General features: G+C 58.9%; 1 protein-coding gene across 1 annotated transcript in view; it reads right to left on the reverse strand.

The window, feature by feature from the left end:
* LGR6 (leucine rich repeat containing G protein-coupled receptor 6) overlaps positions 1-23,018 on the reverse strand; it is an 80,618-nt gene that overhangs the window by 43,622 nt on the left and 13,978 nt on the right. Inside the window, exons 2-4 of the mRNA XM_052653942.1 lie at positions 20,580-20,651; positions 17,831-17,902; positions 11,916-11,987 (exon numbers count right to left, since the gene is read on the reverse strand). Of these exons, the coding sequence (XP_052509902.1) occupies positions 11,916-11,987; positions 17,831-17,902; positions 20,580-20,641 (206 nt within the window). The 5' untranslated portion in view covers positions 20,642-20,651. The remainder of the gene's footprint in view (positions 1-11,915; positions 11,988-17,830; positions 17,903-20,579; positions 20,652-23,018) is intronic.

Raw genomic sequence — 23,018 nt, forward strand, 5'->3', positions numbered from 1 at the left:
CCTGACCTTGGATTAGGCAGTAGCTTCTTACACAAAACGCCAAAGTACAAAAACAAAACGCAGAAAAATCGGACTTCATAAAAATTAAGTTTTGTTCTTCAAAGGACAGTATCAAGAAAATGAAAAGACAAGCCACAGAATGGGAAAAATATTTGCAAACTGCACATCCGATAAGATACTAGTGTCTAGAATACTGAAAAAACTATTATAAATAACAATAGAAAAAGACAACCCAGGTTTCTAAATGGTCAAAGCCTCTGAACTGAGACTTCTCCAAACAAGGCAACCAGGAAGCACGTAAGAAGAGGTTCCATTCCACTAGTCACAAGGGCGTGTAAATCAAAACCACAAGACGCTACGTCACACCCAGGAGGAAACCGTAACGCAGACGGCAGCAAGTGTGGAAACGGACAGAGGCGCCGCAGGGCACGGCGAGTGCTGTGCCCGCCGCGGGGGACGGCTTAGCGGGTCTGCACACGGCTGTCCACATGGTCACCACGCGGCCCGGCAGCTTCACTCCTGGCTGCACACTCGAGAGACTGAAAACACAGCTGCACAAGTGTTCACACCAGGATTATCCACAATCACCAAACAGTGAAGACAGCCCAGTGTCTACCAGCTGGCAACGGGCAACCAGACCTGGGCTAACCCACAGTGGAATGTCATTCAGCCACCAAGAGGAGCAGAGGCCTGGGGTCCCAAGGGCAGCAGCTAAAACCTAGTGCAGCCAGAGAAATGGAGACTTTCTTAAAAAAGGAAAGAAGTACTGACAGAAAAGCTAAGACCAACCTGCACAGCATTTTAAAGAGCAGAGACATCGCTTTGCCGACAAAGGCCCGTCTAGTCAAGGCTACGGTTTTTCCAGTAGTCATGTACGGATGTGAGAGTTGGACCATAAAGAAAGCTGAGCACCAAAGAATTGATGCTTTTGAACTGTGGTGTTGGAGAAGACTCTTGAGAGTTCCTTGGACTGCAGGGAGATCCAACCAGTCCATCCTAAAGGAGATCAGTCCTGGGTGTTTATCGGAAGTACTGATGCTGAGGCTGAAACTCCAGTACTTTGGCCACCTCATGCAAAGAACTGACTCATTGGAAAAGACCCTGATGCTGGGAAAGACTGAAGGCAGGAGGAGAAGGGGACGAGAGAGGATGAGATGGCTGGATGGCACCATCTCCAGGAGTTGGTGATGGACAGGGAAGTCTGGTGTGCTGCAGTCCATGGGGTCACAGAGTCAGACACGACTGAGCGGCTGAACTGAACTGAATTGACAGACTAATGGACACCCACGTGGGTGAATCTTGACAACATGCAAAGCGAAAGACGCCAAACGCAAAACGCTCCATTTTGTATGATTGCATTTATGTGAAATGTCCACAATAGGCAAACGCAGAGAGCATGTACATTAATGCCTTCAGGGGCCATGTGTTGTGGGGAGTGAGAGCCAACCAGGACAGGGAGACGAGAATACGCTGAAATCAGAGACGTTAATGTCTGCACAAGTTTGTAAAAGTGCTAAAAAAAAAAAACAAGCAGCCACTCAGGTCTCTACTTTTAAAGAGCAACTCATGCTATATCAATTATATCTCAAATTTTTAAAGTACTTAAAGCTAAAATGATTACGCCAGTGCTACAGTCTTGAAGGAACCATGAACCAGGCCCCAACACAATTGGTAAAGATTCAACACATCACAAGGAAGGGCGAGTTTAAAAGTGCGAGAGTTCAGAGAGAGAGAGGCATGTTAATAAGCGTTGTGTCTGGCTGGTAGAATTGTGGGTGATTTCCATTTTATTCATATTCTCTGTATTTTCTAAATTTTCTACAATGAATCAGAACAAAAACATATTTTTAAAAAACAAAGTGGGTCAGGATATAATTAAGCCCCAGGCTCTGGAGCACTCAGCTGGGGATGGTGCACACAGGGGGCGGGTGTGGGGAGGGGAGGCCTGCAGGTAAGTGGAGAGGCCGCACTCTCTGGGCCCCCTCCCGGGGCCGTCCTGCCTGGCCTCACGAAAGGGCCGGCCCTCCCTGCAGACCAGCCTCCTCCAGGCTGCCCATTAGGCTGAGCGAAGACTGCCTTCAAATCCAGCCCCTGGGGCTGGTGGCTCAGCTGGTACCGAATCCGCCTGCAACGCATGAGACCCTGATTCAATTCCTGGGTCGGAAAGATCCCCTGGAGAAGGGATAGGCTACCCACTCCAGTATTCTTGGCCTTCCCTAATGGCTCAGATGGTGAAGGATCTGCCTGCAGTACGGGAGACCCTGGTTAGATTGCTGGGTCGGGAAGATCCCCTGGAGGAGGGCATGGCAACCTACTCAGGATTCTTGCCTGGGGAGTCCCCATGGGCCGAGGAGCCTGGCAGGCTACAGTCCGTGGGGTCGCAGAGACAGATGTGCCTGAGCACACCCAGGTCACAGCCCCTCCCCTCCCAGCAGGGCGGTCCTCTCCTCTCCGCTCTTCACCTCTCACTCTCCCGGCTCAGCCCAGTGGGGTGTGCTCCTCATGGAGCTTTGCTGTTCTTCCAGCCAAGAGGCCCCAGGCCTTGCAGAAGCCAGCTGCCAGGCCCTGACACCAGCAGCCCTGTGACCTGACGACCCCGCGAACTATCAAGAAGACTCGACTGCACTGGTATTGCAGTTACCTGTGCATACGAGCAGGGTGGTGTCACCAATGCCCCATCCTCCTAAGAGCCACAGTTAGCATCAGATGCTGGGGGTCCTCTAAACCCTAACACCGTCGGCATTTATTTCGAGGCAGCTCATGTTTGGCCAGTTTCTTTCAGGTCCTTGCTCTCGGCTCCAGGTAGATTCACGGCTGAGCCGCCAGCCCAGTACACCTCCTCTAATGTTGGACGGAGCCAAGGACCGTGTTGTCTGGAAACCATGACAAGACAGACCCAGTGAAGCTCCCAGTAAATTCCTGTTTCATGGAGACCTTCGTTTGGACCAAGTAAAGATGACTGTGGCTATGGAGGGTGGATTTGGGTTTGAAAGTCCTGGTCCAGACATGGAAAGTTAACGCGTCCATTTCCCAGGTGGCGTTAGCTTAAAGAACCCGCCTGCCAACACAGGAGACATAAGGGACACGGGTTTCATCCCTGGGTTGGAAAGATCCCCTGGAGAAGGGAATGAACCCTCTCCAGTATTCCTGCCTGGAAAATCCCGGGACAAAGAAGCCTGGCGGGCTACAGTTCACGGGGCCACGAAGAGTCGGACATGGTGGAAGCACAAGCGACGTGTGTGCAAGCGCAGGGAGCTGCAGGCGGCGCTGCAGGCAGGAGGGGTGTGCTCGAGCGAGGGGCCGGCCCTGGCCTCTGCAGGAGAGGACGGGCGGTCCTGGGAGCATCTGGACATGAGGTCCCATCTTGGCCACATGGCTGACCTCGTCAGTGACACTCTGTTGGACTCTTATGTAAATTCCCCAGCTGTTTTGCCCTTTGAAAATAAATTTACAAAAAAAAACAAAAGAAAAGAAACTAGCAGTCAAACTCCGTCCCCACACAGGAGAGAGAAGGAGCTGGACTTCCGGTGAGCACGGATTCAGGGCCCCGACTCTGAAACTCGGGCCTGCACAGACCTGCAGGTCCCAGCCTGTCCTGCTGTGACGTCCTGAAGCTGGCAGCTCACCGCCTGCTGGGGGGGTGCTGAGGGCCGTGGAGGGAAAGGGGTGCCCAGCCACTCAGGGGGATGCCGCCGGGTTCTGCCGCAAAGCTGAAGCTGCAGGTGAGCCCGACAATAGCCCTCGTCCCAGCGCCGCCTGTGTGAGCACAGAGCATCGCAGGGAGCTTCAGGGCAGCCACCCCACCGCCCCCAGCTCACAGCTCACAGCACCAAGGCTCAGGAGGCACAGATAACTCTCACCTCAAAAGAGGCAGGGCTGGCTTACACAGGCAAGCAGCAGCGATTTCAGACAGAGAGGCTGGACTCACACATCCCCTCACAGCTGAAAGGAGCGCCTCCGGGAGTCCCACCCGCCCCAGTCGTCAGATGTGTGAGGTGAGGCCTTGACCACAGGGAGGTGCGTGACCACCGGCCACGCCCCACGCGCCTCACTGCCCTTCTGGCTCTGACTCCCGGACTCGGAGCGGCTGGGACAGTCAGATCCAGGATGCCGGTCAGGTCACGCCAGGGAGAGCTGGACCATGACGGGTCCCGTCTGCCTGGGATCGCGTGGAGCCCTTTCTCAGAGCTCTCCAGGCTGGCCTGAAGTCCACCACTCAGCATCCCAAAGGGACCTGTGGACAAAGGCTAATTACTGTCTGTGCCCAGCCCTGCCCCTACCTCAACCTGTCAGCTGAGCGAACGCAGGCGGCAGTGTCCTCCAGCCCGGCAGCAGCGGACAGGCTCCAGGCCAGCACAGCAGACAACAGAGCTCCAGCCGGTCCCTGCCTGCCCTGCTCCGGCCAGGGCCCCCTCCTGGCAGCCTGTGAGAACCGAGGGTGTCTGGCTCTGGCACTTCGTGTACTCAGAGACTCGGAGCTGGGTGGGAATCGAGGAGGGCTTCCTGGAGGAAGTGTGTTGCATCGGCTCAGTAGAGAGGCAAAGCCTGGCAAGAAGGAAGCGCACCAGATCCCGAGGACAGCTCAAGCCGAGGCCTGGAGGCAGAAGGGCACTGGCGTGGGGGCGAGGGGCACAACGGGGTGCGCAGCCCAGCTGGATGGATGGCGAGCCGGGTGGGCTCACGGCCTGAGAGCAGGTGCAACTCCCAGGAAAGCTTGGCTGGCTGGCCCTGAGGTCTGTGGCTTCTTATTGAGAAGTGGAGCTACCCAGCGTCGGGAGCACTGGACCTGCCCTCACTGCACCGCTGACCCACTCTGCCCAGAAAACGGCAGGAATCAGAGTGGGTAGAGCAGCCGGCTCCCCGCGGCCCGGCTCCCGCGGCCCCCGGCTCCCGTCTCAGAGGTTCGGTGGGAAGGTTTCACTGTTGGTCCCCAGGCCCAGGTCAGCAGACAGACAGGCCGTGAGGAGCTGGTGAACCTTCACCCCAGGCTGGCTCGGCCCCCCAAAGGAGACTCCCACGGCAGCTCACGCGGCAGCCCCGGCTGCAGGTGAGGGCTCAGGAGGGATGAGGCCGGGGAAGGCTGCGGAGGGGACGGAGTCGAGGCGCCGGCAGGAGGACCGGAGGGAGCTCCGTGTGCAGCGGCGGGGCAGGCCTGGGGCCTGAGACAGCGCTTCACGGGCAGCCGCGATCCTGAGAGGGGGCCTGGGAAGGGCCTTCTGGACGGAGGGGAGGCCCAGGCCTCGGTAAGAACTGCCGTGAGGGCCCAGGAGCGCGGCCTGACACAGTGAGCACCTGGAGGGCCTGGGGCAGGCCTCCGAGAGACGGCAGGGCCAAAGCCCAGCAGCCTGAGGGCCCCGGGCTGATGCTGTGCCCTGGGGATGCCCAGAGCCGCCCCTGCCCGTGCCCCCTCGCCATAGTCCGCGCCCCTGCCCCTCCCCCAGCTCCCGCCTCCTCCCCCACCCCTGCCCCTGCTCCCGCCTCCTCCCTTAGCTCCTCCCCCTGCTCCCGCCTCCTCCCCCTAGTCTCTTCCCTGGAACCTTGGCCCCACACAGTGCTGTGATCCCCTTGCTGGGGCATCAGGGCGGGATTCCCCATGAAGCCTCCAGAGGAAGGATTCTCCCAAGGAAGGGATGCTTGACCTGCCCTTCCTCTCAGGGAGAGACGGCCCCTGACCCTCTCCGAGGCTGCCAGGCCCCTCGAGACTCACCCCTGGGCTCCCGCTGCCCTCCCTAGGGTCCACAGAGCGCTTCAGCCCAGGCCTCGCTGGAGCAGGAATGGCTTATTTCAGGGGAGGCTGGTGGCAGAGTTGGGTGCTGGGGTCAGGGCAGCGGGAGCCCCTTTGGTGAGAGTGCAGGGGTCAGGGGTCATTCCAGAACAAGTGACCTCAGGGTCATCTAGCCAAAGAGGTCACAGAGATGCGCAAGGACACCTCCCTCTCAGGAAACAGCAGAAAAGCATCTGCAGGCCGGCTCCTTCTCTGGTGACATCCAGAGGATGCCCTCCCCTCCCTGGGCCAGGTGCCCATGCCTCCTCCTGGCCCCCCTCAGCCTCTGCAGTGGGCAGAGCAGGAGCTCGGCGCTCACCGCATCTTCCAGCTGGTATGCACGTTCCCACACACCGACGAGTGGCTGGCAGCCACCTGGGCTCCAAAGGCTCAGAAGCAGGTGGACAATGACTCAGACTCAAAATAGACCCACCTCCCCGCCCCCGACCACGGAGGGCTGCGGGCTGGGGAGGGCGGGTGGGGCTGCGCTGGGGGAGGGCCGGTGACTAGCACACGGTGCTATCCACCTCTTCCTGGCTGGGGTCTGAGCCACCCCTCACCTCCCTCTGGCACTCTCAGGCTTTGATGGGACAGGATTCTGAAAAGAGGTTGTGAGCTCCCAGAAAACATCAAGAGGGGAGCAGAGTGGGAGATCCCCCGGGCCAGGCAAGGGGAGCGTGACTGGGAGCCTTCCGAAGCCACTCTGACCTTTCTCTCCCTGTGGTTAAAGGCAGCTGGAAAGTTCTTCCTGAAGTCTAACCTCTGTGTCTCCAGCTGCATCTTCCAAGGTCATCTGGCACACCTCATCAGCTCTAGGCAGGTCCACAACCAAATGTCGCAACCTCACATTCCCACCCCACGCGTGCAGGGGACGGCAGGGAAGACAGGCATTAAGGCTTGATGATTTTGCAAGGAAAGTCTGTAGGGCCAAGGGATGGGGGACAGGGAACCAGTAACAATGGCGGCTCACCAGAACTGGGGCTGGGAGAGAAGGCAGGTCCCAGGAGCTCCTGACCGAAGAGCATGGAGTCCCAGACTTCAGTGGCGCACTCACAGCTGGGACGGTGCGGGGTCTTGTTAAAAGGCAGAGTCTGACCCCCTCGGTCTAGAGGGGAGCTTGAGCCTCTGCACGACTCATGAGCCCGTGTGAGGCCAGGGCTGCCGACGTAGGAAACACGCTCTGGGTCACCAGGATCGTCGCGTGGTTCCCAAACCTGGCTGTGCATTAGATCCCACCAGGGAGACCTGTCAAGCCCACTGGCCTGGGCCCCAGCCCGCAAGATGCTGACTGAGGTCTGAGAAAGGGCCTGGGGGCCCGCACCTTGTGGGCTTCTCCTGCGCCGTTCGGCAGGCGGCCTTGGGGACCAGGCCCCGGGGTCTCACCCAGCTGCCCGTCTGCATGGCCTATGGCTGTGGCTAAGAGCACACGTGCAGACACACCGTCTACCAGCTCGCTGACTGACTCCCTGAACCTTCACTTCCGCGGCTGTGAAACGCGGACCATCGGACCTCACACAGAGACCTGTCGCAAGGGACAGACGAGCTGGTGTCTGCTGAGCACTGGCCGAGCCTGGGCCACAGTGAGCCCTCAAACACGAACCACAAGCCTAATGCTGATCACACACGCCACTCCACCTGGTTTTCCTTATGTCCGTCAGCTCCCTCTCCACTTTTCTACACTGATTTTACATCATTTTCACCAGCACTGACTTTCTGTCTCAGGAGCTTAAGTCCACAGTGTACAGGAAGGGAGGGATAAGGATTGGGATCTGGGTGTGATATTCCCACAACAAGCAGGAGCTGCTGAAAGGCAAGGCCCTTGTTTTATTATTGAGCTCAGGCACTCGGCAAGGCTTAAACAAGCAAGCGAACAGTTGGATGGAGGGATGGTTGGAGGATGGATGGGCAGATGCATGGATGGGTGTGTGGATGCATGGGTGGGTGGATGGGTGGATGGGTAGATGGGTGGATGGGTGGGGGGGGGGATAGGTGGATGGGTAGATGGGTGGATGGGTGGATGGGTAGATGGATGGATGGGTGGATGATTGGATGGACGGATGAGTGGGTGGGTGAATGGCTGGATAGGTGGGTGGGTAAATGGGTGGATGGACGGGTGGATGAAAAGATGGATGGGTGAGTGGGTGGTAAGATGGATAGGTGGGTGAATGGATTGTTGGATGGACGGATGGATGGATGGATGGATTGATGGGTGGATGGATGGATAAGTGGGTGGATGGATGGGTAGATGGATAGATGGGTGGATGGGTGGATGGATGGATAAGTGGGTGGATAGATGGGTGGATGGGTGGATGGATGGGTGGATGGGTGGATGGGTGGGTGGATGGGTGGATGGGTGGGTGGATGGGTGGATGGGTGGGTGGGTGGGTGGATGGGTGGATGGGTGGGTGGGTGGGTGGATGGGTGGGTGGATGGGTGGGTGGGTGGGTGGATGGGTGGGTGGGTGGGTGGGTGGGTGGGTGGGTGGATGGGTGGATGGGTGGGTGGGTGAGCAGATGGATGGACACCAGCGGTTGGGTCTCTTCTTCCCTCCAGACGCAACCAGAACGCAGGCTGGGGTTCTGCACTGGCATCAGCTGCTCAAGAGGAGGCATTAATGCAAGAGGAAGGGACCTTGCCTCTGTCATCTCCCCTGCGGGGAGGGGGTCACCCCACTTCTGGGCTCTACCTGGGGTCCATGTGCACTCAATCTCAATCTGAGGGGTCAGCCCCCACTCAGAGGTGCCCCTGCCCTCTCAGGCCAAGGCCTGTAGGAGCTCTGCAGGGCTGAGGAGCCCTCAAGTGCTGAGCCCCACTCTGCTCTTGGGTGGCCCAGCTGGGGCCAACTCTACCCAGACCTACATTTACATCTGAAAGAACCCCCACAGGATCCCCGCCACACAGACACTCACATAGTGTCTCTGGGAGACCAATGACCCATGTTAGACCCTCATCACGTGCAAGGGGCTGCCCACCCACCACCCACTTCGAAGCAGCCTCTACCCCAGACGCACGTAGTAATCAACTCCCGGAACCTTGGGAGATCCAAATAAGGCAGCCTATAATCACAGGGCCCAAAATAGCCATGCCAGGGAGGCCATCTGCCACCTCGGGCATCCCCTGGGACCCCGCAGCACGCCCCACAGCGTGGCTGGGCCGTGGGCCCTCTCTGGTGGGCAGGCAAGTTCGGCCATGCTAAGCACACCCAGCAGGTCACCTGAGGGCCCAGAATCAGCCTGGGGGCTGGCCTGTGGCTGAGCACCTCCAGGGTGAGAGCCGCCCAGACCTCTGGGCCGCGTCCCTCCTCCTACCGGTGCGGATGCCACTCTCCCTGCGGGGCTGGCTCACGGGCCACTGCCCTCACCGAGACTCCAGCCTCCTCAGTGCTCAGCTCTATCCTGCCGCTCCCCACAGGACCCTTGCCCACCCTCCTCTGCCACCTGACCCCCTGCTGGCTGGGAGGTGCCTCCCAAGCAGGCACGTCGCCATCATAACCCGCAGAACTTGTGGAGGGAAACTAGAGGAGAAAGGGTCTTTGCAGGGGTGAATAAGCTACGGACCTCAAGGTCAGACTGGATTATCGGGGTGACTCTAAATCCACTGTCACACATCCTGTGAGAGACACAGAGACACACGCAGAGGACAGAGCACACGAGGACAGAGCACGCGAGGACAGAGCACGCGGCTGCATGGAGCGGCGGCCACACGCCCGAAGAGGCTCCGCGAAGGGACGGCCCTGCTGAGACCTTTCTCTCTGGCCCAACTGTGCAGCTTGCTGTTTGAAGCTGCCCACGTAGGGGACACCAACGCCCCCAGGTCATTCACACAGCCCTGTCTCGCATAGCTGGTTCTCACTCTGCAGTGGGCGTCGGAATCTGCTGGGCGGGGGGGTGGGGGTGGGGTGGGGGGGGTGCTCATGAAAACGTGATCACAGTCCCGCCTTCAGAGTTTACGCTCTTGTGGGTGCAGGTGGGACCTGGGAGGGCATGGCCGACGGGGCCCCACCTGGAGAGCTGCTGCTCTGTGTGGCCCCACCAGACTGTGCAAACTGTTCTCTGCCTGGCCTGTCCCCCAAATACACCGTCCTGGCCCCACAATGCCTCCCCTTCCTGCGGCACTCAGACCCAAGAAGCGCTTCCCCAGGGGACCCCTCCCACACACAAGCGTCTCCGCCTCCGCCGCACTGGGGGTCTGTAGCAGGGCCCCGCACCGCTCCGCTGCACCTCACGCGGCTGGGGTGGGGCTGCTGTTTCTGAGAGAGCTGTTTTTGCTGCTGTTTCTGACGACCTTGAGCACAGGCAGCCTCACAGCCCCCCCGAGACAGCTTGGGGTCTGACCAGGACCAGGGCTCTCAAGGGCCACCAGGACACCAGCGGCTCGGCAGCCCTGGCTCCCCAGGAGCCCACCCTGCCTCCTCGTTCTGGATGGCCTGTGTCCCCTGGGATCCCCCAGCTTGTGTGCAGTCCTCACCCCTGGACGATGGAACCAGGAAGCAAGGCCTCTGGGAGTAAAGGGGGGTGAGACAAGGGGTCAGCGAGGGGGCTCGTGCCTCACTTGTTCCAGCAGCCCAGCTGGGGGTGCAGACACGTGGGTGAGCACTTCCTCTAGCAGGGCGTGCGTTCCTGGGGGCAGGGGCACCGGATACACCACGGTCTAGAGCCCCCGACTGTCCGCCGCCCAGGCTGGTCATCTGCCCGCTCAGTCCCCCAGCATTGCCCTGGGACAGCCTGGTGTCCCAGGCTGGGCCCGGCTGCCTAAGTCTTGACCCCGGCTCTCCACGCACGGTCTGCGTCCCTGCCGCCGAGTCCTGCACCCGCTGGGCCTCAGTTTACCTGTCTGTGACATGGGGGTGATGCAATTACCAGTCTAAGTGCCCCACAGAGCCCCAGGTGTAGTGAGGTGTGTGTCCTGGTGGCTCACACATACAAACGGCCACGAGTGCTAGCCACCACAGGTTTGGGGGGCCGCAGTCCCTCGGGGGAGGGTCAGTTGTATGGAACGCGGCGGGGCCTGCTTGGAAACTCCCCCAGGAAGACCTTGGATCCCTGCCCCTGAGAGCTTGTGCACTGGCGGGATGACCCAGCGGCTCTCCTCCCCACCCCACCTGGCGGGTCCCCTCGCAGAGGGACTACCCACCACACAAACCACCCTAGGAACCAGGCACTTGGGGCCGGGCCCTCCCCGCCCTCCACCCCCACCACAGGCCCCGTCGCGTTTCCAAGGGCGGCAGAGGCGTGCTGTGCTGGTGCTGGTGGGGCCTCTGGCTGGACTCAGCCCTCGTCTCCCAGCTCTGCACAGAGCCAGGGTGCTGAAGGGCGCGCCTCCCGAGCTGTGCGGGCAGGACTCCTGACATTGGGCGCCTCTCACGCCAACCTGGGCCCCCCTCAGCCCAGGCCGAGCCTTTCTGGGCCTCCCCCGACCCAGGAGCTGGATCCCCCGGGCAGGCTGCTCGTGGTTCCTCCTGGCTGTGGCTCCACCCTGGCGTGACACGTCCAGCCTGGCACCCCCCACGCAAGTCACGGAGGGGGCGGGGGCAGCTGGGGAGCGGGGAGAGGACCCACAGGCGGGGAGGCGCCACCCACTCCACCTGCCTCAGAGCCCCCAGGCCTGGCCCCAGCTCTGAGTCCCCGCAGCCACCTAGTCTCCAGTCAGATCCAGCCGGCTCACGGGCACACATTGGGCACCGGCCTGTTCCAGGCCTGCCCGTGCGCCCAGCACCTGTCCTGAGCGCCGAGCGGCCAGGCCCTCCCGCACTCCACCTGTCTGCTTCTGCCCAGGAACCGCGACGGCCCCAGTGGATGGACAAAAACTGCAGGGCTCTGGGCAGGGCTGGATGGGTCCCTGGTGGCCCATGAGGCGTCTGAGCTCAAAGCCCCGCCTAGCCCGGGAGCTGGCCAGGTCAGGGAGACAGCCCCGTCCGGCCGCGGTTCTGGGGTGGCAGCTTCCAAGCCCGCCCAGGCTCCGTGGCGGAAGGCCAGACGGCTCAGGATGGCGCCTGGGGCCACCCAGGGAGACCCCGTCCCCGCAGCCTTCCACAGGGGCTGGGCACCTGCTTGCACGTACACACCCCTCGAGGAGACCAAGGCCAGGAGCGCACCATCGGAACCTGGGTTTCAGGCCCAGGCAGAGGCACCCAGCCCGCTCCCCAACTCACAGAGACTGCAGGCCTGGCAGCTCCCACAGCGCCTCCGCGGGGATCCCTCCCAGCCGGTTGTTTTGCAGCATCCTGTGAGGAGGAGAGGGCTTGAAGGACCCCACCCACAGAGCCCACAGAGCCCAGCCTGAGCCCCGAGCCCCGACTGTCCCCAGGAGTCCACAGGGCTGGGAGGCCACCTCCCAGGGGCTCCGGGGACGAGGCACCCAGGAAGACATGGAGGCGACACCCCGGGCAGCAAAGCGGAAAAGCAGGGCAGGGCCACCACCCGCCAACCCCCCCACACCAGCATCCCGGCCCAGAAGATGCCGCGTCTCCTCCCCAGGCCTCAGCCTCCTCTGCAGCCGAGAGCCTGCGGCTTCCCTGGGAAGGGGAGGCTGTGCAGGCGCCCAGGCAAACACCTTTGTGGTGTGCGTGTCTGCAGGGACAACTTGCGGCACCACGTCGGCAAGCCAACACAGATGACCCCGCAAAAGCAGCACATCCAGCCAGGCACGTGAGCTGCTCAGAGGGCTGCCCTCTAGGCCGGCGGGGCTGTGAGTCTGAGAGCGAGAGGGGGAGAAATGGGGACCCCCAACCGACCCCAGGCCCCAGAGCCGTGCTCAGAACACTCAGAAAGCCACTCCAGAGCCCTGGGGCACTGGGCAAGGGGCCTGCTCGCCCGGCTCTAAGGGGGGCCTGGGTGGCCACTGTCTCTGGGGAGTCCTTCCCTGCTGGCCTCTGGGGGGGGGGGGCAGGTATGTGGGCAGAGCGGAGGTCAGGGAAGAGCTGGGGGCAGGAAGGTGCCCCCAGGCCTGCACACCCGTCCTTTTCACCCAGATGTGGGCGGCACCTCCGCTCTGAGGGCACTGGGTAGGGGGGTGCCTTCCTCAATCACCCCCCAACCCTCGAAGCAGAGGAGGCCTGCAGGCAAAGAGCAGGTGCGAAGGGTGTGGGTGACTGGGGGGTCTTAGGGGCGCCATCGGGTGTCAGTGGAGGGCTGCCCTCAGCTCCAGCTGCCGCCCCTCCAGCCACCCAACCCGCGGGGCCAGCACCATGTCGAGGGGGCAGGATTGCAGCTTCAGGAGGCTTTGATTAGCTGCCTAAGGCAGGTGAGGAAGAAAGGCGCGTCCATAAGCTGGAGGCTTAGACACGGGACGTGAGTCTCATCTTCTGAAGGCCCAGCAGACAGACCCCCGCTCTCCGAAATGGCCACAGGCCTGGGCCTGCCCAGGACAGGGACCACACCCAGCAGGCCACCCAGGCAGTCTCTGGCTTGGGGGTGCCTCCCTGCCCAGGAGCAGCAGCACTGGGGGGGGCAGGACAGACAGACAGAGAGAGGTGGCAAGAAGGACTGAGGGCCGGCGGGAGGCCAAGAGGAGGCAGGTAGGGCCGGGATGGGGCGCCCGCAGGCGGAGCAGGAGCGGGGAGGGGCGGGGCCAGGGCCCCAGGGCCCGGAGCAAGAGGGGGTGAGGGACAACACCGAGTGAGGAGGGCGCCTGGAGGCGGTGGGGCTGCCGACCGGCTGGGAGCAGGAGTCTCCCGGGCAGAGCGGCCAGGGCCACCCACCCACAGACAGCCTGGAGCAGAGAAAAGACCTCCTTGTAGATGGGTGCAGCCCGGGATAGGCACAGCAGTGGGCTGCGCAGGCGCAGGAGGGCCGAGAGGGGCTGCTCCACGTTCAAGGTCAGGAGGGGCAGCCGTGAGGGGACACCCCTCGTCCAAGGTAAGACAAACCCAAGTAAGACGGTAGGTCTTGCGAGAGGGCATCAGAGGCAGACACACTGAAACCATACTCACAGAAAACTAGTCAATCTGATCACACGGACCACAGCCTTGTCTAACTCAATGAAACTAAGCCATGCCGTGTGGGGCCACCCAAGACGGGCGGGTCATGGTGGAGAGGTCTGACAGAATGTGGTCCACCGGAGAAGGGAATGGCAAACCACTTCAGGATTCTTGCCTTGAGAACCCCATGAACAGTATGAAAAGGCAAAAAGATAGGACACTGAAAGAGGAACTCCCCATGTGAGTAGGTGCCCAACACGCTACTGGAGATCAGTGGAGAAATAACTCCAGAAAGAGTGAAGGGATGAAGCCAAAGCAAAAACAACATCCAGCTGTGGATGTGACTGGTGATAGAAGCAAGGTCCGATGCTGTAAAGAGCAATATTGCATAGGAACCTGGCATGTCAGGTCCATGAATCAAGCCAAATTGGAAGTGGTCAAACAAGAGATGGCAAGAGTGAACGTCGACATTCTTGGAATCAGCAAACTAACATGGACTGGAATGGGTGAATTTAACTCAGATGACCATTATATCTACTATTGTGGGCAGGAATCCCTTAGAAGAAATGGAGTAGCCATCATGGTCAACAAAAGAGTCCAAAATGCAGTACTTGGATGCAATCTCAAAAACGACAGAATGATCTCTTGTTCGTTTCCAAGGCAAACCATTCACTCTCATGGTGATCCAAGCCTATGTCCCAACCAGTAATGCTGAAGAAGCTGAAGTTGAACAGTTTTATGAAGACCTACAAGACCTTTTAGAACTAACACCCAAAAAAGATGTCCTTTTCATTCTAGGGAACTGGAATGCAAAAGTAGGAAGTCAAGAAACACCTGGAGTAACAGGCAAATTTGGCCTTGGAATGTGGAATGAAGCAGGGCAAAGACTAACAGAGGTTTGCCAAGAGAACACACTGGTCACAGCAAACACCCTCTTCCAGCAACACGAGAGAAGACTCTACACATGGACATCACCAGATGGTCAACACCGAAATCAGATTGATTACATTCTTTGCAGCCAAAGATGGAGAAGCTCTATACAGTCAGCAAAAACAAGACCGGGAGCTGACTGTGGCTCAGATCATGAATTCCTTATTGCCAAATTCAGACTTAAACTGAATAAAGTCAGGAAAACCACAAGACCATTCAGGTATGACCTAAATCAAATCCGTTATGATTATACAGTGGAAGTGAGAAATAGATTTAAGGGCCTAGATCTGATAGATAGAGTGCCTGATGAACTATGGACGGAGGTTCGTGACTTTGTTCAGGAGACAGGGATCAAGACCATCCCCATGGAAAAGAAATGCAAAAAAGCAAAATGGCTGTCTGGGGAGGCCTTACAAATAGCTGTGAAAAGAAGAGAAGCAAAAAGCAAAGGAGAAAAGGAAAGATATAAGCATCTGAATGCAGAGTTCCAGAGAATAGCAAGAACAGATAAGAAAGCCTTCTTCAGCGATCAGTGCAAAGAAATAGAGGAAAACAACAGAATGGGAAAGACTAGAGATCTCTTCAAGAAAATTAGAGATACCAAGGGAACATTCCATGCAAAGATGGGCTCGATAAAGGACAGAAATGGTATGGACCTAACAGAAGCAGAAGATATTAAGAACAGGTGGCAAGAATACAGAGAAGAACTGTACAAAAAAGATCTTCATGACCCAGATAATCATGATGGTGTGATCACTCACCTAGAGCCAGACATCCTGGATTGTGAAGTCAAGTGGGCCTTAGGAAGCATCACTACGAACAAAGCTAGTGGAGGTGATGGCATTCCAGTTGAGCTGTTTCAAATCCTGAAAGATGATGCTGTGAAAGTGCTGCACTCAATATGCCAGCAAATGTGGAAAACTCAGCAGTGGCCACAGGACTGGAAAAGGTCAGTTTTCATTCCAATCCCAAAGAAAGGCAATGCCAAAGAATGCTCAAACTACCGCACAATTGCACTCATCTCACATGCTAGTAAAGTAATGCTCAAAATTCTCCAGGCCAGGCTTCAGCCATACGTGAACTGTGAACTTCCAGATGTTCAAGCTGGTTTTAGAAAAGGCATAGAAACCAGAGATCAAATTGCCAACATCCACTGGATCATGGAAAAAGCAAGAGAGTTCTAGAAAAACATCTATTTCTGCTTTATTGAGTATGCCAAAGCCTTTGACTGTGTGGATCACAATAAACTGTGGAAAATTCAAATGAGTCAACTCTTCGCATGAAATGGCCAAAGTATTGGAGTTTCAGCTTTAGCATCAGTCCTTCCAATGAACACCCAGGACTGATCTCCGTTAGAATGGACTGGTTGGATCTCCTTGCAGTCCAAGAGACTCTCAAGAGTCTTCTCCAACACCACAGTTCAAAAGCATCAATCAAGAGATGGGAATACTAGACCACCTGACCTGCCTCCTGAGAAACCTGTATGCAGGTCAGGAAGCAACAGTTAGAACTGGACATGGAACAACAGACTGGTTCCAAATAGGAAAAGGAGTACGTCAAGGCTGTATCTTGTCACCCTGCTTATTTAACTTCTACGCAGAGTACATCATGAGAAACGCAGGGCTGGAAGAAGCACAAGCTGGAATCAAGATTGCCAGAAGAAATAGTAATCACCTCAGATATGCAGATGACACCACCCTTATGGCAGAAAGTGAAGAGGAGCTAAAAAGCCTCTTGATGAAAGTGAAAGAGGAGAGTGAAAAAGTTGGCTTAAAGCTCAACATTCAGAAAACGAAGATCATGGCATCCGGTCCCATCACTTCATGGGAAATAGATGGGGAAACAGTGGAAACAGTGGCTGACTTTATTTTGGGGGGCTCCAAAATCACTGCAGATGGTGACTGCAGCCATGAAATTAAAAGATGCTTACTCCTTGGAAGGAAAGTTATGACCAACCTAGATAGCATATTAAAAAGCAGAGACATTACTTTGCCAACAAAGGTCCGTCTAGTCAAGGCTATGGTTTTGCCAGTGGTCATGTATGGATGTGAGAGTTGGACTGTGAAGAAAGCTGAGCGCCGAAGAATTGATGCTTTTGAACTGTGGTGTTGGAGAAGACTCTTGAGAGTCTCTTGAACTGCAAGGAGATCCAACCAGTCCATTTTAACGGAGATCAGTCCTGGGTGTTCATTGGAAGGACTGATGCTAAAGCTGAAACTCCAATACTTCGGCCATTTCATGTGAAGAGTTGACTCATCTGAAAAGACCCTGATCTGGGAGGGATTGGGGGCAGGAGGAGAAGGGGACGACAGAGGATGAGATGGCTGGATGGACTGACTCGATGGACGTGAGTCTGAGTGAACTCCAGGAGTTGGTGATGGACAGGGAGGCCTGGTGTGCTGCGGCCCATGGGGTCGCACAGTCGGACACAACTGAGCGAGTGAACTGAACTGACACCTCGGTGACCGCCTTGTGCAAAGAAGGCCGCAGGTCAGGGTGGGGCTGTGGGGGCAGCAGGGCAGGGGGACAGCTCACCGCTGCAGGGGGGCTTCAGGCGCTCCGGGGTCGGCCCCCAGGATCCGCTTCGCCCCCAACCCGGGGTCAGGCCCTCTGAGGACCCTCCCCAGCCTGCCCTCGGATCCCCTGCGTCCGTTCGTACTTCCTTTCACGCATACTCTTCCCAGGGACAGGGCGGGGACTAGGGTCTGGGAGAGGCTGCCTTCACGTCCCCTCCCTCAAGGGGGCTGTGGGGTCAACGGAAGAGCAACACAGGGTCCTCTTCCATCCTCATGTTCCTTCTGCTTCCAGGAAACAGATGCCTGGGAACTGGAGCAGGGGATCCCACACTGCGGCCAGAGGAGGGCCGGGGTTCAAAGGGAAGGGCAGTTAAGAAGCCAGTGTGGAGTCTGTTCTGCAGGAGCAGTCCAGCTCCTCCCGGCCTGAGACGCCTGGACCTGCCCTGGACCTGCGGGCCACGTTCACGGTTCACCACACTCCCTGACACTGTGGTGTAAGCATCGGGGCTGTTAAACATCTGTTTGCAAACCACCAACTTTCTTACGGACAAGGCAAAAGCAAAGACCTGGAAATAATTAAAGGGAAAAGTGAAGATACAGAAATAAGCAAGCCAGTGGCAAAGCAAGACACAGGCTCCAAGCCTCTATCTGCCCAGAGTCCTCAAAGCTGAGTCTCCACGTAACATGGGACTTAAGACTTACAGGATTTTCAGGCTGCGGAGGCCAGAGAACGCTTGTCCCGGGATGTGCGAGAGGCGGTTCCCCGAGAGGCGCCTGCGAACCAGAGAGAAGAGCGGGTGACGCTGGCGGGCGGCCAGGCAGGGCGGTGGCCCCACGCAGAGTCCCGGGACGCGGGTGGGGAGGGCGGTGGTGAGACTGCCCTGCTGACCTCACAAGGACCCCCACTTGCAGAGGAGGAAACCGAGGCTCAGTTCAGTGTGTGGGCATCTCCCAGACCCGATTATCTCCTGGGCCATGTCCACCCACAGCCTGCCCTCTGCTGTCCTGTCGGCAGATGCGTGGGTCTCCCTGAGCCCCAAACTGCACAGCCAAGCCCACTAATCTGGAGAAGAAACGGGCTGTATGCACGAATCTAGCACTGTGGTCTCATCAAGCACTTCCACACTGGCCACGAGTGACCATCAACTCCAGAAGGAATAGCTGAGACGGAGCGCGCCCGACACACGTCCCCACCAGTCTGCACGGCGCCTGGGGGCCTCCAAAGTCCCCACGGGCATCGCCAGGACTCAGCTCCCAGAGGCCTGCTGACCTGGGAGCTGGGCTGGCACAGCTCAGAGGCTGTCTCTCTTAATCTCGCCACTGAGCGTCTCTAGTTGACATTTATTGTTTTCCCTTTCGTTTTGCTTATTTATTTTACTTCATCTCATTTCATTTCCCTTTATTTCATTTCCCTTTTTCATTTCACTTTATTTTTTATTTCCCTTTATTTCATTTTTTTCTCTTTATTTGGTGGAATCTTCATTTTGCTTATTTTACATCTTATTTCATCTCATTTCCCTTTATTTTATTTCACTTTATTTCCTTTCATTTCACTTTATTTCATTTCCCTTTTTCATTTCATTTTTTATTTCCCTTTATTTCATTTTTTCCCTTTATTTCATTTATTTCATTTCCCTTTATTTCATTTCCCATTATTTCATTTTTTATTTCCCTTTATTTCATTTTTTCTCTTTATTTCATTTCCCATTATTTCATTTCATTTCACTTTATTTCATTTCATTTCCCTTTATTTCATTTATTTCCTTTTCACTTTTTTCATTTCCTTTCTCTTTATTTCATCTCATTTCTTTTTATTTCCTTTCATTTCCCTTTATTTCATTTTTTATTTCCCTTTATTTCATTTTTTATTTCCCTTTATTTCATTTTTTTTCTCTTTATTTGGTGGAATCTTCATTTTGTGACATGCGGGCTTCTCTCAAAACTTCCTGTTTCAAAAAAGGTGCTGTGACCTTTGGGGTCTCCATGCTTGGGTTCCGTAGGAGGGTATTTTTGCCTCCAAAATGGGCCAACAAGCCCCTCGGGGACTGGAGGACAGAGGATCAGCCCCGGGCTCAGGCTGTGCGCGTCACCAGCCCGACTCCGTGGCCTCTGTCCTGCCATTCCTTCTCACCAGGCAGGCCCCCTCCGCGGCCTCGCTGTCCCTTCCCCTGAGAACTGCCCATGGTTCCTCCAAGAGGCCTCTCCCTGTTCCCGGCCAACGCTCGTCCTGACCCCGAGAGCCAGCGTCCACTAGGCGTTGCTCATGTGCTTGGGCAGGGCAGGGTGCCCTCGGGGGCCTGTCCAAGGGCCAGTGGGGAGGGCTGTGCGGGGGGGGGAAGGGCTCAGGGTGCAGGTGGAGTGGTGAGTGTTTGGAACCGGGAGCCTGTGATCTGAGAGTTTAAGCGAAACCAGCAGAACCCCAAGATTGATGGGGCCCAACATGAACCAGCAGGCTGGAGTCCTGGGGATCAGGCAAGGAGGAGGGCAGGGTGGGAAGAGGGGGGCCTGGCTTCCCCGAGGGGACAGAAGGCACTCGGCCGAGGAGCTGACTCACTCATGCATGGCACTAGCTCGTCCCACCAGCAGGCAGGCTTCTAGGCTGTCGGAAGGGACCAACCAGGGAGGGCTTCCTGGAGGAAGTGGGCCTTGCGTTGGCCCTGATAAGAGTAGAGAGATAACCTGCTAGGCTGGAGGGGAACCTGGCTCCCATGGAGCACAGCTGGCTGGTGGGCTTGGGCCAGGTGAGGGAGGGTTCTTGAAGCGGCTTTTCTGGGTTGTGGCGAACTAGAGAAGGCTTGTGAGCTGGTGAGAGCCACCCGCAATGGACAGAGTGTATCCGAGAGAGGGCAGCGGTCTGCCCTTACGCGCTGGGCAGCCCCCAGAGGCGGCGACGTAAAGGGCAGCGGCAGCAGTGGGGATGGGGACAAGGGCGCACTCGCTGCAGGGAAAAACCACCAGGACAGGGACTGGCCAGCGGCCAGACCCGGGGGACAAGGGCAGGTCAAGGACAGCCCCCAGGAAAGGGGCTTCCCTGGTGGCTCAGCTGGTAAAGAATCCGACTGGCATCTGGGAGACCTGGGTTCGATCCCTGGGTTGGGAAGATTCCCTGCAGAAGGGAAAGGCTACCTACCCACTCCACTATTCTGGCCTGGACCGTATAGTCCATAGAGTCGCAAAAAGACTCAGCGACCCTCACTTTCAAGGAAAGAAGTGTTGACAGAAAGCTGGTCAGCTTCAGGGAGGTGGAGGCTCACGTCCGAGTTCCTGGGTCCACGCTGCCCCAACTCAGCCTCACACCTCGGCAGGTGGTGCTGACCCTCTCTCACAACGGCTCCTTCCGCCGGACTCCCCCTCTCCCCAGGGAGCCCAGTGCCCTGGTGTCAGAGGTTACAGTACCCCTTCCAGCCCTTCCCGACAGCCCCTCCCACCCCCGACCAAGGCCTCTACTCACAGCTCCTCCAGGAAGCGCAGGTGCCGGAAGACGCCAGGCCAGAGTTCCGTGAGGTTGTTCATGCTCAGGTCTCTGCGAGACAGAAGCAGGAAGATGAGCAGACCGTGTCACCCAGGCCCGCGGTGCTCCCCGTGGCTCTCTCCTCCCAGTGGGATGGGCCATGATGAGAGCCAAGGAGGAAGCTGACCCCCCAGCAGGGATGAGCCAGAGAAAAGTTCACAGAACGTTAGAGCAGGATGGGGCTACTCAACACGCAGGACTCCTGTGGACATTTTATCCAAGCCCCCATGGGCTCCTGGGACCATCCCCAGACTGGCCAGCGAGATTCCACGGCCCTCTAGGCCTGCAGTCTCTCTCTCCTGCTGTCCCCCCACCGCCCCCCCCGCCCCAGGCTCCTTCTCCTCTTCTCCATCCAGAGGGCATGGGATCCTACCGAGTCCCGCCTAGACTAGCTGCCTTCCCACATTATGAGAGACCCTGAGGGTGGCTTCCGCGCCACGCCTCCGAGGTACCTGCACACAGATGATCACGGCAGGAACAGCCAACATCTGCTGGAGGGCCACTCTGTCCAGCGCCGGCGGCCCTTTATCCAAACAACCCTACTGAATTCTCCCAACGACCCCAAGGTGGATACCAATGTTGCTTGCACTTTACACTGAGAACGCAGAGGAAAGACTGAAGCCAACTCTCTCCTTGATTTACCCACCTGACTGGGGGCTCTTAACTACTCTCTCAGTCACCAAGTGCATAAAAATGGGGGAACGCCCCCAAACTCCTAGGGTCCTTGTACGGATTAAGTGAGCCAGTGCCCACAGACTGCCTGCCAGAACGCGCACAGCATCTCCTCCGCCTCCTGCCCCTCAGTGACCAGTGGGCAAGAGCCCCACAGTCTGCGGCCGGCCGGCCCCAGGGTCTTCCTCCCAGCCCGCGCCGGAGACTGCATGCGTGCGTCTCAATCTTGGGATTCCTAACAGCAGCCACTGGCCTCTGTCAGCTCCCTGCTCCCAGGGATGCACTTTCACCGCAAGCCCCAGGGTCTCCATTTCCTGCAAGAAATGCCTGTGTTGAGGTGTGTGCTGGACACGGGGTGTGGGGCAGGAGCTGGGGGCCCAGCTTCCACGGATGAGAAGGCTGTTGAGGCGCCAGCGTTGTATCCCTGGTAAAGCGGCACAGATCCTCTGAGGAAGGCAGGCGCCCCGCGCGGGCAGAGGCGAGGGGCCGGCGGCTCCCCTCCCGCCGCACCCGAGGCCCCGACCCACCGTCCACGACGGGGGCCGGCGGCCACAGAGCCGCGCGGCGCGCAGGGCAGCGGCGGGAGCGGAAAGCGCGGCCCGGGAGCCCGGGCGCGGAGCCTCCTGCGGGCCCCGGGCCGGCGCACCGCCGGCCCGGCGGGAAGAGTGGCGGAGCCGCGGAGCCGGCAGCCCTGGACGCGCGCCCGAGCGCCTCCGGACGCGCCTCCACACGCGCCCGCGGGGTGTGTGGCTCAGGCCCCGTCACTCAGCCGTCGCCCCGGGGGCCGCAGCGCCGCGGCTCTGATGCGGCTCCAGGCCCCCCACCCGCCCCGGGCCCGTCCTGAGAGCGGCCTCATCGTTCTCCCGGGAGGAGCGCCCGCCCCGCGCCGCCCGCACCCGGCCGGGACCGCGCCCAGCCCAGCTGCGCGGCTCCGGGGGCCGGCGCCAAGGAGGCGCGGGGGCGGCGCGGGCCGCTCGGCGGGGCGGAGGCGCCGCGGCCGCGGGAGGGCCGCCGGGCACGCGCGGCCCGTGGGGCTCCGGGCGCGCGCGTGTGCACGCGCACGGCTCGCCAAGGCCGCGCTCTCCACGACGGGCCCCCTCTGGGCGACGCTCAGCCGTCTCGGCCCCCGGGCTGAACCCTTCTTGGCTGTGACCCCGGGCGAGCGGAGGGGCTCCGACCCGGCCGGGGACGCGCAGGCTGCTTGGCGGGGCTCGGCGCCCAGCTCGCGGGCGGACCGCACACCAACGCCCGGCCGCGAACGCCACCGCAGCGCCGCCGCCCCACGAGCGCGGGCAGCGCGCGCGCACGCAGCACGCGCATGCACCCAGCGCGCAGCACGCACGCAGCACGCACTGCACGCAGCACGCACTGCACGCACCACGCACTGCACGCAGCACGCACTGCACGCACCACGCACTGCACGCACCACGCACTGCACGCACCACGCACTGCACGCACCACGCACTGCACGCACCACGCACTGCACGCACCACGCACTGCACGCACCACGCACACGCATGCACGCACGGCTCCCAGGGTGTGCTTCGCTCAGAAGCACAGGTTTGGCTGAATGAAGCCTGCACGCTGGCCGCGCGGCACCGCCTTCCCGCGCGCTGGGCCTTGCCCGCTGCCTCTCAGCTCGAAAGCAGGGCGAGGCTGGGTGTCAGCCGCCCTGCGGCCTTTCCCAGCAGCCCTCGGGGCGCTCCG

The sequence above is a fragment of the Budorcas taxicolor genome, chromosome 16 (genome assembly GCF_023091745.1).
Source record: "Budorcas taxicolor isolate Tak-1 chromosome 16, Takin1.1, whole genome shotgun sequence".
Classification (NCBI taxonomy): Eukaryota; Metazoa; Chordata; class Mammalia; order Artiodactyla; family Bovidae; genus Budorcas; species Budorcas taxicolor.